The sequence below is a fragment of the Pipistrellus kuhlii genome, unplaced genomic scaffold, assembly GCF_014108245.1.
Source record: "Pipistrellus kuhlii isolate mPipKuh1 unplaced genomic scaffold, mPipKuh1.p scaffold_m20_p_14, whole genome shotgun sequence".
NCBI classification, from domain to species: Eukaryota; Metazoa; Chordata; class Mammalia; order Chiroptera; family Vespertilionidae; genus Pipistrellus; species Pipistrellus kuhlii.
In genome coordinates this window covers 41,730,412-41,743,942 of record NW_023425449.1, presented here as the reverse complement: position 1 = coordinate 41,743,942, position 13,531 = coordinate 41,730,412, and the positions used below count along the sequence as shown (strand labels likewise).

The 13,531-nt window shown below is 39.8% G+C and overlaps 1 protein-coding gene and 1 pseudogene across 2 annotated transcripts in view; both read right to left on the bottom strand.

Moving 5' to 3' along the window:
- The window catches only part of PRKDC (protein kinase, DNA-activated, catalytic subunit), a 179,206-nt gene that overhangs the window by 54,353 nt on the left and 111,322 nt on the right, over positions 1-13,531 (bottom strand). For both annotated transcript variants that reach the window (XR_006741597.1, XM_036437275.2), the window contains exons 53-59: positions 13,110-13,234; positions 12,879-13,028; positions 7,013-7,186; positions 6,130-6,228; positions 4,687-4,894; positions 1,848-2,031; positions 265-480 (exon numbers count right to left, since the gene is read on the bottom strand). Coding sequence is in view for 1 of the 2 variants with exons in the window: in XM_036437275.2 (XP_036293168.1) it covers positions 265-480; positions 1,848-2,031; positions 4,687-4,894; positions 6,130-6,228; positions 7,013-7,186; positions 12,879-13,028; positions 13,110-13,234 (1,156 nt within the window). In the remaining variant the exon portion in view is untranslated. The remainder of the gene's footprint in view (positions 1-264; positions 481-1,847; positions 2,032-4,686; positions 4,895-6,129; positions 6,229-7,012; positions 7,187-12,878; positions 13,029-13,109; positions 13,235-13,531) is intronic.
- LOC118718436 lies at positions 9,661-11,634 on the bottom strand (annotated as a pseudogene).

Below are 13,531 nucleotides of genomic sequence, written 5' to 3'. Positions count from 1 at the left end.
TTTTTAAAAAAAACTGTATTTTATTGAATTTTTATAGAGAGGAAGGGAGAGGAAAAGAGAGTTAGAAACATCAATGAGAGAGAAACATCAGTCAGCTGCCTCCTGCAAACCCCCTACTGGGGATGTGCCCACAACCAACGTACATGCCCTTAACTGGAATCGAACGTGGGACCCTTGAGTCTACAGGCTGACACTATATCCACTGAGCCAAACCGGTTAGGGCGAGGGCAGGTCATTTTAAACACATCAATAATCTTACTTTACCTTTTGCTTTGTTATCCACCATGTCCCCTGGGAGGGCCAGCCTTTTTTCCCCAAAATCAGGTCCCACTGACTTCGAGGGTGCGGTCTTTAATTTCTCACTCCTCTTGTGAGCAAAGAGTAAGGAGGAAGACAAGGAATCAGATGAAGAAGAAACCGTATAATCCATCAGCGGGTCAATACTGCTTCCAGTCAGCCAGTTAAAGGAGCTTCTTCCATCTGCAAAAGGCGCAACCAGGGCATTTCTCAGCAGCTCAGAACGGCACACCCTGCAAACTCCCCCCCGCCCCCCCTACTGCACCGGACAGCTCCAACCGCCACAGCACACCGGCGAGACAGAGGGATCATCCTGGTGGCAGCTGGGGCCTCCGCGTGCTCACCTCGACAGCACTGGGCACAGCCTCTCCGGAGACAATCATGTCAGAGCAGGAGACATGGCGTGGGCGGTCACGCGTGGACAACCTGAGGCAGCTCAGGCGACTGGGCCTCAGTGTCCTCACTGAGTACTGAACATATCACCTGTTCTTTCAAGTTGCTGTGACCATTCCAGAAAGGTTTTGTAACTACTATAAATTACTAAGATCCTTGATTTCTATTATTAGTGTCATAAAATTTCCATTATTCAAATCAGTCCTATTTCTAGAACCAATAGAATGTGAAAAAAATTCATATAAAGGAAGAATATTGTAGTGTTTCTATGAAATACAATAGTTTAGATATTTTACTCTAAACGTGCACTTTAATGATCACAAAAAGTTAAACCATTTAAGAAAAAAAAGCTTAATATACTATAAACATAGTAAATAAAGATGGTTTGCCTCTACTTTGCTTCTGAGATATAAGGTTTTAAATTTGATGCACTAAACAGATTTTTCGGGGGGAAAAACAAAATATAATGTACTAAAACTTTTCCTTTTTTTTAGTCAGAAATAATCCTTTTCCCCTTTTCAAAAATATTGCGGTTATATTATTTATAATATAAAATCGACTATTTTAACCACGTTTAAGTCTAAATCATGTACTTGACACCAAGTTCATTTACCTAGTTGGGTAACCATCACACCACTGTTTCCAGAACTTGTTCATCGTTTAAAACTGAAGTGCCACATCCATTAAACAAACACTAACTCCCTGCAGTCCCCTTCCCAGGCTCTGGAAACCACCCTTCTACTCTCTGTCTCTAAGAACTTGACTACTTTAGGGACTTCAGTCCTTTTCTCCTTTGATGGACATATCTTTTTTTGTGGTTCTCATCTCTTTTTAAAAAATATTTTTATTGATTTTTTACAGAGAGGAAGGGGGAAGAGAGAGAGAGCTAGAAACATCGATGAGAGAGAGAGACATCGACCAGCTGCCTCCTGCACAACCCCCACCGAGGGTGTGCCCGCAACCAAGGTACATGCCCTTGACTGGAATCCAACCTGGAACCTTTCAGTCTGCAGACCGACGCTCTATCAACTGAGCCAAACCGGTTTCGGCAGTTCTCATAACTTTTTCCCATTATCTTTTCACTGCTCACAAATGGTCAGTGTTCTTAGGTAACAGTGCGTGGTGCACAAGAGGCAGGCATTCAGATGGAAGGTTACCTGTGCTCTGTGTTGGTGTGAAATCAGACTGCTGTTGCGTGGCCCGTATCTGCCGGGCCACAGCCCCTTGACTAGAGAGGGATCCTTCCTGCGTCTGGAGAGCACTCTGAGAAGTCTGAGTCTCGACAAACATAGGCGTGAGGACGGTACTTCGAAAACGCCAGTCAGAATCAATGGTGTATTCCTGCATGTGAGAGAACGTCAAATACAGTGACGGTCCTTCTTTAGCAACTGGGAAATACTGATTTAAAATCCAACGGTACTATTAGCAAGTATGTACTCTAACTTCGTATCTCTGTGGGAAGCAGCAGAAGAATCTTTTCTGATCTAAAACTTTTAACTAAATAACCACTAGAAAAACTAATTGGTACTGGGGGAGAAAAACAATTTTCCTACTCTTTAATATTCAATGCCGTACTCAATAATATCACAACACAGCTGCAACAAGTTAAATGACTCAACTCCTTCCTAAATACTCACCACGTGCCCAGCACTGGGCACGATATTAGGAATACAAGTGCGAGTAGCACAGATCAGGCTCTGCTGCCCAGGAGCCAGAGAGAGGTAAAGTGAACTCTTTGTTTATAAATCACAGTTGTAAAGGCTGCCAGGAGACAGCATAAACTCCACATGTACAGGGTGGATAGGAGTGATGAAAGGGAGAGAAGCTATTGAGAAAGGAAAATTTAAATGGAGGTTGAAATGAGAAGTGTGAGCTGTGTGCAGGGAGTGTAGGCAGAGGTGGGTAGAATAACCGTGTTTCAGAAAGGAACGTGTGAGTATTCCAAGAATAAAAAAAAGCCAACATCACTAATCATCAGGGAAATGCAAATCAAAACCACAAGATATCCCAATTGTTATAATGGCTAGTATCAGGAAGACACATAACAAGTGTTGGCATGACTGTGGAGAAAAGGGAACCCTTGTGCACTGTTGGTAGGAATGTAAACTGGTGCAGCCCTTATGGAAAACAGTGAGGCAATTCTTCAAAATATTAGAAATAGATCTATCATATTACCAAGTAATCCCCTTCTGGGTATTCTTCTGAAGGAAACAAAAACACTAAATTAAAAAAATATTGCATTCCCATAGTCATTGTAGCATTATTTACAACTAGAGGCCCAGTGCCCAAATTTGTGCATGGGTGGGGTCTGTCAGACTGGCCAGCGATAAGGACCAATCAGGGCCATCTAACCCAGTCCCAATCAGGGCGATCAGGGCTGGCCGATGGTGGTGGTGGTGGGATGTGAGGTTGGCTGGCCAGCCTGCCAGAGGCTGACAGTGGGAGGTTGACTGTGGGAGTGTACTGACCACAAGGGGGAAGCTCCTGCACTGAGTGTCTACTCTCTGGTGGTCAATGTGCATCATAGCAACCAGATGACTGGTTATTTGGTCATTCTATCACTTGGGCATTTATATATATAGATAGCCAAGACATGGAAGAAGCAACCTAAGTGTCCACTGATAAAGCACATGTGGTGTATGTGCTTTATCAGTGGTACAATGGAATATTATTCATCCATAAAAAGAAGAAAATCTTGCCATTTGCAACATGAATGAACCTTAAGAACATTATGTTAAATGTAGTAGTCAGACAGAAGAGGACACATATAATCACATGTGGAATCTAAACAAACAAACAAAAACAAAACACAAAACCAGGTGGGGGTCAGGGATGGCAAAATGGATCAAGGGGGTCAAAAGGCACAAATTCCAGTTATAAATAAATAAGCCATGAAAAGTAATGTACAACATTGTGACTATCAATATATATAAAAGACTAAGCGACCATTACGACTGAATGATTGGTTGACTGGTCGCTATGATGTGCACTCCCAGGGCCAACCTCCTCTAGTCTCCCCCCGCTCAAGCTGGCCAACCTTCCACAGGCTTTCCTTTGTGTACCTGCCTGCTGGCAGGCCCCAATCAAAACTGGTTGAGACAGCCCCGATCGGCCCTGATCACTGGCCAGGTCTAGGGACCCCCCGCCATGCACAAATTCGTGCACCAGGCCTCTAGTAGTTTTACATACTGTATAAATTTGAGAGTTGCTAAGAGAGTAGATCTTAAAAGGTCTCAAGAAAGAAAATTTGTATTGTGATGGATGTTAACTAGACTTAATATGATCATTTTGCTATATACAAATATCAAATCATTATGTTGTATACTTGAAACTAATATGTTACATGCCAATTATATGTGTATATATGTGTGTGTGTGTGTGTATAGTCCTAATATGCAAATAGACCAAACGGCAGAACAACAGAACAAGTGGTTGCTGTGATGTGTGTTAACCTCCAGGGGATGCGCGCAAAACATGACAGGTGTTGGCTGTGGCTGGATGGTGGAGCAGGTGAGCAAGGACACCAGACCAAGGCAGGGCGCTAGTCGCTGTCATCGGGGCAAGCCTCTGCTAGTTACTGAAATTTCTTTGCTCCTGCGTGCCATGGTCCCACCTGGTGCTTGCACCTGCTGTTGACGCCAGCCCCAATTGCTCAGTGCCATCAGCAGGTGCAAGTGGCAGCTCCCAGTCACAATGTCCCCTCAGGGCTTCTCCACCTGCCCTGCTCCTGAGGGGTAATCAGGCCTGGCAGCCACTACTCACACCTACTGCCGGCAGAGAGGGAACCAGGAGCCTCAGCGGGAGGGGCCAGGCAGGGGCATGGAGGATGGGCCAAGACCTGCGGCCCACAGTTCCTTTCAAGGTGCATGAATTCATGAACTGGGCCCCTAGTGTCTCCATAAAAAAGAAAGCCAAGTTCACACTATTAGAAACATTTGTTGATTAACAGACAGGGAAAGCTTATAATATTTATTATTACAGAGACGAGCACTTCACCTGAAATTTGCATTCCGACAGAGGATGCTCAAACATAGGGTTTAGGTAGTCTGGGCTCATGCTGGTCATTTCAAGGAGAAAATCCGTTGCTAAACTTAAAAAGTGTGTCTCTATCTTAGGAGTATATAAGGAATTTAGTGCCAACAACCGGTCCAAGGTATTTGAAGGTAACCTAGTTTCATGGCTCCAGAAATTTCGAATAATTAATCTGAAAAGCAGAGAAGAAAAAAAAAAAAAGACATATTGCTCAAATTGGCAAATGAAACTGGAGAAGACACAGTTTTTCATTTAAATAAAGCTTAACACAGAGGGAAACCACATTCAAAATTGTATAAACAGTATAATCTGAGTTAAGAAAAATAATATGCATTAAAGGAAGAAAATATTCTAAAACCTTAGCATATTTAACAAAAGAAACTGGGTGATATTATTCTCATCTCTATTACCTGAGAAGATTTTAATGATAAGTATTATAATATTAACTATTTTGAAACTGAGAAAACATCTTAAGAAATTATATATAATTTTTTACTGCCTTGCTAAAACAATTGGCTCTAAAAATTAGTGCCAAAATGCCCTTGCCGGCTTGGCTCAGTGGATAGAGCGTCGGCCTGTGACTGAAGAGTCCTAGGTTTGATTCCTATCAAAGGCACATGCCTGTGTTTCGGCTTGATCCCCAATAGGAGCGTGCAGGAGGCAGACAATCAATGATTCTCTTTCATCACTGATATTTCTATCTCTCTCTCTCCCTTTCCCTTCCTCTCTGAAATCAATAAAAATATATGTTTTAAAAATTAATGCCATAAAATATTCAAAATTTAATCTAGTTAAACAAAAGTTTAGGCTTTATAATTTATAAACTCTTACAAAATACAAATACAATTTTTAAAGGCTCAATGAACTTAAAATTGCATCAGAATAGAAAATTAACTGATATATAGAATCACAAAAAAAAATTATGCTCCTTTTTATATAACTAGTACTTGACAAAACACTCAGAATAACTGACTTAGGTAAGCATTTTAAAGAATAATCATCACTCATATTTCCATGTATAATTAATATTATAGTTTCCTCTTATCTCTAAGGTCTCAAATATTTCATTAGATATTAATATGCATTGTATGATTGCAATGATGGGAGTTAAGTGGAAAACGGTAACTGTCACTAGATTTCCCTTTTATTTTGAAATGCTTTAATTCACTGCACAGCAGACACAGCTTTACCACAACACTTTTTCAAGAGATTTATGTTGAATAACTTGTCGGGATTTTTAAGTCTCATGTGATTTAAAATACATTTTTATTTAACATTATGAATGCAAGAGGCAGAGAAAATGCCAATACTGCAAACAAAAATGCTGAAAACTATACTATGGTAGTCTAGGAAAAAATACCCCAAAATTTTTTTGTCCTGGCCCAATTATTTAGGAGGAGCACATACTGAAGCCCGAGGTTCTCATCCATTAATCCCTGAATCAATACATCTTTTGCCAACTTAAATATTTCCCGGGAGTCATCATCTGCTTGGCTTTCTGGATCTCTGAGAAAAATGATAAAATGATAAAATATTAATACTCTCTTGTATCACTTTTGTTCAAACCCAGTAACATTGTCAAGAAGTAAAAAAAGAAGAAGAAAAAAAAGGAGAAGAAAAAAAAAAGATCTGGCTTTTCCATGGAACTTAAGTTCCAAAATAACACAGAACCTATCCCATGCCAATGTGCCCCAACTCCCTCCTTCGGTGCCTCTGCGAGGCCTTCAAGCGGCTCTTCTCTCTCAAGTGCAGGAGAGGAGGGGTTGGTGGCGGGAGAGGAGGGGTTGGTGGCAGGAGAGGGCTTCGGCCGAAGTCCCCTGGGAAGGGATGTGTGGGACTCGAAGAATGAAGACATCTGTCAAGTTCATTTCTTTTATCTTGTCAGATCTTAAAGGGACAAATTACACTTTTACTCCCACCCCCCCCGCCTTAAAATAGAGAAAGTGCTCATGGACATGGACGACAGTGTGGTGACTGGGTGGGAAGGGCGCGGGAGGGGGCAAAGGTAGGAGAGGGTATATGGAAGATAAATGGTGATGGGGAAAAAATTATAAAAAAATGAAAACAAATTACTCTTTTATCTCACCAACAATTTCATGCACCAAATATTTCCCACAAATACATAATATGAGTTGAAATAAGAATACATTTCCGTATACAAAAATAAACTTGTTTTATTAATCATGTTTAAAATGTTTTTTATACTTATTATAATCTTTTCCAGATTACTAAAGGCACCCAAATTCTCCCTTAAGAAATGTAATACAAAATGTGTCAATGTAGAACTTACCGATAATTATCATGAATCCACATGAGAATATTATACATTTGTTCCCTACACACCGGAGAAGGATGAGAAATGAATTCTACAACAGGATTCAGAAGTTCTCGAAGTTCTACTGGCTTCAATTTTGCCATCATCTTATAAATTATGTCTAAACACACTTTTTGCCTTTCGTCATCTCTATAAAAAGAGAGATTTATAGAAACACAATTTTAATAGTTTTTAATATTGTATTTTCAGATATAATAGGTTAACTTTTTTGTGCTATTCTGTATTTCAAAATTTGTTATAATAGACAATACTACACATATAAAAATTACTCTTTTTTAAACAAAATATTTATTCTCTTAAATCCAATACATTCACAGAGCGTTAACACTTTAAATGTTTATCATTTCCACCAAATGCAGCATTATCTAAGTAAACCAAAATAAGCACTTTATCATAGACAGGTAGTTGTAATTGTTTATTTCAGTTCTAGATGATTTTAAAAGACAGTGTGTAGAAATTATTCTTTTTCACTTAAATGTATTATGTTATCAATCCATCAAATCAAAATCAAAAGCATTTGCCAAGCTGAATAAGTTACAAAGAAATAGTAAATCTTGCTTGTACAAAAGTGTACAGTGTTTTCAAAGCTAAGAAAAGTTGCCTACCAATACAATTCTTCACACTTACCTTAAAGTTGGAAGATGAGTTTTACGGTAATGTAGTTTTAACCTCCATTTACATTCATGTTAATATATTACTAAGATGTTACTCTATATCACAATGGTGCTTTCCACTGTTCACAATTTACAGTTTCAAATTATACAAGTCATTCTCTAACATAAGGGACAGTTATTACTTCTACAAACTATCCCTAAAAACACAAAACCCCACCATACATAGAACTCTGAAAATTGTATGACTTAAAACATATTAATTCAACATGATTTTTAATATTTTAGCCATCTTCTAAACACCAGCATGTAAACTTGCCTATTTAATATGAGAGGTATAACTTGATTCACTGAGAGATTATGTAATAATTTTCTTCAACTATCTTTCTCACCTTAACTCAAAAATCTCCTGACTTGCTGGCTCTGTTTCTGTGAATTTCAAACTGATTTACTTTATTTTAACTTTTTAGAGAAAGGGAAGAAGGCAGGTTATGATAAATATACTGTAAACAGAAAAAACTGCACCCAAATTTAGGTCTTTAAATTTTTTTTTCTCTACACTATTTAACACTTTGAGAGTCAATTACAATGTTTCATCTTTAACACTAACACAAATAAATTACAGTCTGCTCTACCATTCTGGAATCTAAACATCTAAATACACGAGCAGAACAGTAAAATACTTCACTGTCCAATGCAGAAGTTTAGAACAGTTATATGCTTTGACTAGACTGGTCAAGGTGGTTAGAAACATACCATTATGTAGGTAGTTGGTTAAAGGGTGTAGGGTGTAGTAGTCAAAGAACAGAGAGCAGCAAATGAAGTAACACAAAAACTATTTCCTATTTGGGGGAAAAGGGGAATTCACAGGCCAGATTAAACCTCTGAAGGCCTTTTGACCTACCTCCTCAGATCTAAGACAGATCTTTCAATATCTGAATAACCCCATTCTTTCCGTGAGTATCAAACTGACTGGTAGTCACATCTCCACGTACAATCAAAAGTTTGTTGAATGAAATATTAGTAAGGTCAAAAGGAGACTACATATCAAACTGGAAAAGTAATCTACTAAAGTACATAGTACATTCAGTTTTCAAATCATTTACTAACAATACAACAGATTTGAACACACACACACACACACACACACACAAAACAAGCATCCCAGCCACTCATCTCCTTTGCAACACAGGCCATAAAGGCAGAGATGGAATTCTCTAAGCCAAATAGAAAAAAAGAAGCAATTCCTAATTTCACAAAAATGCTTCTTCAAAAAATATTTTCTCTCACTCCCTCACCTCCTATACTGAAGGATGTGTAATATGTTTTTTCCCAAGCTAAATCTGAACCCTCAAAATTGATTCCAGGCAGATCTCTGCAAATTAAAATGAAAAATAAAAATAGAAGAATTATATTTTTATGTATGTACACATCCTATATAATAAAAAGGTAATATGCAAATCGACCAAAGTGAATAACCAGTCGCTATGATGCACACTGACCACCAGGGAGGGGCAGACATTCAACACAGGAGCTGGCCCCTGGTTGGTAAGTGCGCTCCCACAGGGGGAGCATTGCTCAGCCAGCAGCTGGCTGATGGCTGGCAAGCAAAGCACACTAAGGATATGGCTTAGGCCCACTCCCTAAACCAGCAGTCAGACATCCCCCGAGGGCTCCCAGACTGCGAAAGGGCACAGGCTGGGCTGAGGGACCATTCTCCCCATCTCCCCCTCCCTTTTTCCCCCAGGACACGAATATCATGCACCGGGCTTCTAGTATATATATATATGACTGTAATCCTCCAGCATTTTAAAATCACTTTAGAGATGAGTTTTGGGATTCTATGCTCACAACTCCAAAATCTATAATGATTTAAGGATATACTTCATTTTTTCCTATTCACTCTCTTCCTCTCCAAACAGTTCAACATAGCCTCGGCTCAAGTTAAATGGGAAGGGGGAAAAGTTTTTGAGTAACTTTTGTGTGTTTGTTTTACTTTGGTGATCTGGGTGGCACATTGTGTACAATGTGCTCTTTGCCATTAAGTCGAGTCACTCCCTGTGGCCAAATTGGCATCTCTGCTCTGATTTTTCCAGTTGTTTCCTCCCCTAGGAATGGTATTGCCTTGGAGGCCAGAATAATCCTTACGAGTCCTTGCTTATGGCTTCTCACGTGGTTTCTCAATGGGCTTCTCAGGAGCTCCATTCTCTTCATTTTTGGTGGGAAACACTACATTGGAGCAAAGTTCTCATAGCGACTGCACAGGAATTGGACATGGCTCTTTAGGAGGCTGCTGGCACACTTCAGCATAACTTGGCTTTCAGTGTTCCTGTAGAGCCACGGTTACAGCTACATTTATGTTATCATCACATAGTGAAGCAGTATTTGTCCTTGATGGCTTTGCGGGATTTGGGGGAGAAACTGATAGTAGTCAGGTTGAGAAAATCCTTCCGAACAGTGGAATCCTCACCAGATCCTTTTCTGAGTTGTGCTCAATGCAGGGGGCTCAGCTGTGCGTGAAGGACAGGTAATATTGAGTAGCTGGGCAGCAGTGCAGTCAGTCTGTTCATCCTCTGCAGCATTGGGCAACTATCCCCTTATCTTAACTCTTCACTATCCTTTTTGTTGTAGACACCTCTAACAACATCAGACATCCTGCTCTCCAAAACAAGCTCACCTGGTATTCTTCCAGGTAAAGGAGGAAAATTTGAGGCTAAGAAGTCAAATTTTGGTATTGGGGCCTTTGCTTCAGGTGTCAAGGTTGGGGTCTTGGGATTCTGTCATCTTCAACCTCTGAAGAGCATTCTCCTCCCCCTACCTTAATCCCTACAATGTTCAATCTGTGAAGGTGGAGTCTCTTTTGGAAGGTTGCTTTGCTCCTGATGCCATAGGGTTATGCTGTTCGGTTGGAAAGTTCCTTGAACCACATCAGTTTACTGGTCCCTCCCCCAATGATACAGATGCCTCTGTTGAGGGTTCTGTACCTCTTGATGACTTAAAATGAGGCTTCATGCAGTTTTGTTTTTGTTTTGGAATGGTCGACCCATATTCATAGCAGCAGCTGTTATTTTATAAAATACTGGAGAATTAAAGCCATTTACAAAACTATGTTTGGAAAGGGAGCCAGTGAGGTTTCAAAGGGGTTTCAAAGTAAGACGCAGAATTTGGAGACCAGTCTGAGGCAGAATACTATAGATGTACCGTTGGTGAGGACTATATGCAGGCTACATAAAGCTGGTGAGGCATACTGTGCTTGAGTTTGAATGGGCCGACTATACATACTAGAATCCATTAATCGATAAGCATTCTTAGCAAAGAATGTATTGATGGTGTTTATCCTTGCCATGATTGGCTTGTCCTAAAATGTTTTAACTTTTTCTCTTAAATATTTAAAACCTGTTGTGCGCCTGTCTCTCCCTGGAAAGCGATATACCAACAGGCATCTTGTGCAAACTCACAGCTTATCACCCTGGGGCAGTTTTCATTCTTGAACAAAGCTTTCAATTCCTGTATCGGTGTTGTTCCAGGAATCTCTCTAAGAATCACATTACAATGCTCATGACTTGGTCTGACTTCCTCACCCTTCTCATCAACTTGTACCATGGGAGAAGATCTCAATACTTCAAGAGTTATAATATATCGAGGTCTGTGGTTAATTTTTTTATTTCTTCCATGTTGGTAACGGTCCAAATTGGAATGAATTGATCACTGTCCATTTGAGATATCAGGTAAAGATCCTTTCTCAAAATTTCTTGTGAGAAACAGAATTCTAATTGTTTCTTCAGGCATTCTTATAGGTCTTCTATAGAAATGCTGAATTGCTTTTTGTCTGGAAATGTCATATATTTGGTAACTCAGATCTTCATATTCCTTACACATATCATCTGAAAGCTATGTATTACCCTCAGGATGATGTGGCTGCTATTTCATGCCAAGAGTTTTCAGCTTCATGAGTTACTGGTGTGGCATCAGTATTTCCATGAGGAATTTCTTGCCACCCTCCGGCACTAGGATTTAAACCAGTTCCGTTAGATGTTACCTGTTCCAAAGCCATGGCTCTAAGTGTCTTCCCTATCTGGAAAGCCTTCATTAATCTATCAACCTTCTCTCTCCATAAGATTTTCCCCAAAACAGTGCTTCATTTCTCTTGTTAGCACTCAAATATTCTAAAAATTGCATTCTTAAAAATAATTATCATGGACTAGATTATTAAAAATAAATTAATTCAATGTGGAATCTTGGACTGATCCTGGAATAGAAAAATTAGTGGAACCCAAATAAAGTCTAGCTTAGTTACTAGTAATGAACTAATATTCATTTCTTAGTTTTCACAAATGTATCACAATTAGGTAAGATGAAAAAAATTGAATAAAGGGTATATGGGAGCTATGTGTACTATCTTTTAACTTTTCTGTAAATATAAGATTATTCCAAAATTAAGAGTTCATTTAAAAAAACATACACACACACACAAAAAAAAAAGCAAGCAAAATAAGCTAAGTATAAAACAATTTCATGATTTGAAAACTTGATTTCAAGTGTTAGACCACCTGCCATGGATTAAGTGTAGGCTGGGTCCCAGATACAGTACATCTGGGTCCCAGATACAGTGTATCATTTCTTCCTTAAAATGCTTTACATGCAATAGGTACTCAGCATGTTTAATATTTACGTAAGTATTAAATATTTAATATTTACATAAATATTACATTTTCGTAAATACATTCACGATAATACATTCCCTTCTTGCTGGCACAGCACACATTTACCAGTAATTTATCACCATGCAAAGATAACATCACATACAAGACAGGGAAAAGAGTACAGGGAAATAAGAATATTCTAAGTCATCAACAGCATTCTCTTTTAACATTTATAGAGAGATTGCAATTTTGAAAATAAACAATTTTAACAAACCAATAAAAATAAAAAACAACTCTTACCTGGCAAGATAGGTACAAAAACTCAACACCATGCATTTCACATCGGAAAAGAGCCTTGGACAGTGCCTGTGGAGTCTCCACCAGGTGCCAGGTGTGAGGAGGCCAATGACCAGCCCCCCCCCCCCCAACCTTTCTTCTCAGATTCAAGTGTAACAGTACGTATTTCATGGAAACTACAAGCTCTTTCTGAGCTGAAGGAAATAGCTGGACAAATCAACATTTTATGAGCCTGCTGCACCAGCAACATGAAGCTGGTTTCCCACTCACCTGTGTCTCATGACTTGAATGAAATCCTTGCTCTTCAGCTGTAAGTACAGATCTGTTATTGCCTCTGAGCGACAGAGCACCACTTCCAGACAGAGAGTCTTCATCACTCCATGAAATTTTGGCAGCAGGAAGAACACGGTGCTCATGAACCTAACAGCGGACACGGCCAGTGAGTGGCAGGGCAGACTCAACCATCCCTGCCACAGGTCATTCGCCACCTCAGCATCTTACCTATCGGCCAGTGGAGGGAAGTTTTTCACAGCTTTGTTCAAGCACACGATAAATTTGTCCTCCATTGTATTCTGATGCTGCTTCAGCTGCTTTACAATCAGTTCACACACAGACTCCTCCAGTATCTGAAATACACACAGTGGAAACTTAGGCTACCTTTCTGAAGACAGGTTTATCTGAACAGCTGAGAGTCCAGTGCTGTCATCTCCAGTGCTCACCAGGTGAAGCCAGGAGCACTTGCGGGCTTACCCTGACCACCGAGAACCAGGAGAGGCGTAAGTTTGGGTGAACCAGGCTACGTCCAGCTTGTGCTGCGAGCACTTGGCAGTGTCAGCTCGTCAGCTCATGTCGTATGTCAGATCAATAAAAAAAATTAGTGCTGCCCCAACCAGTTTGGCTCAGTGGATAGAGCATCAACCTGC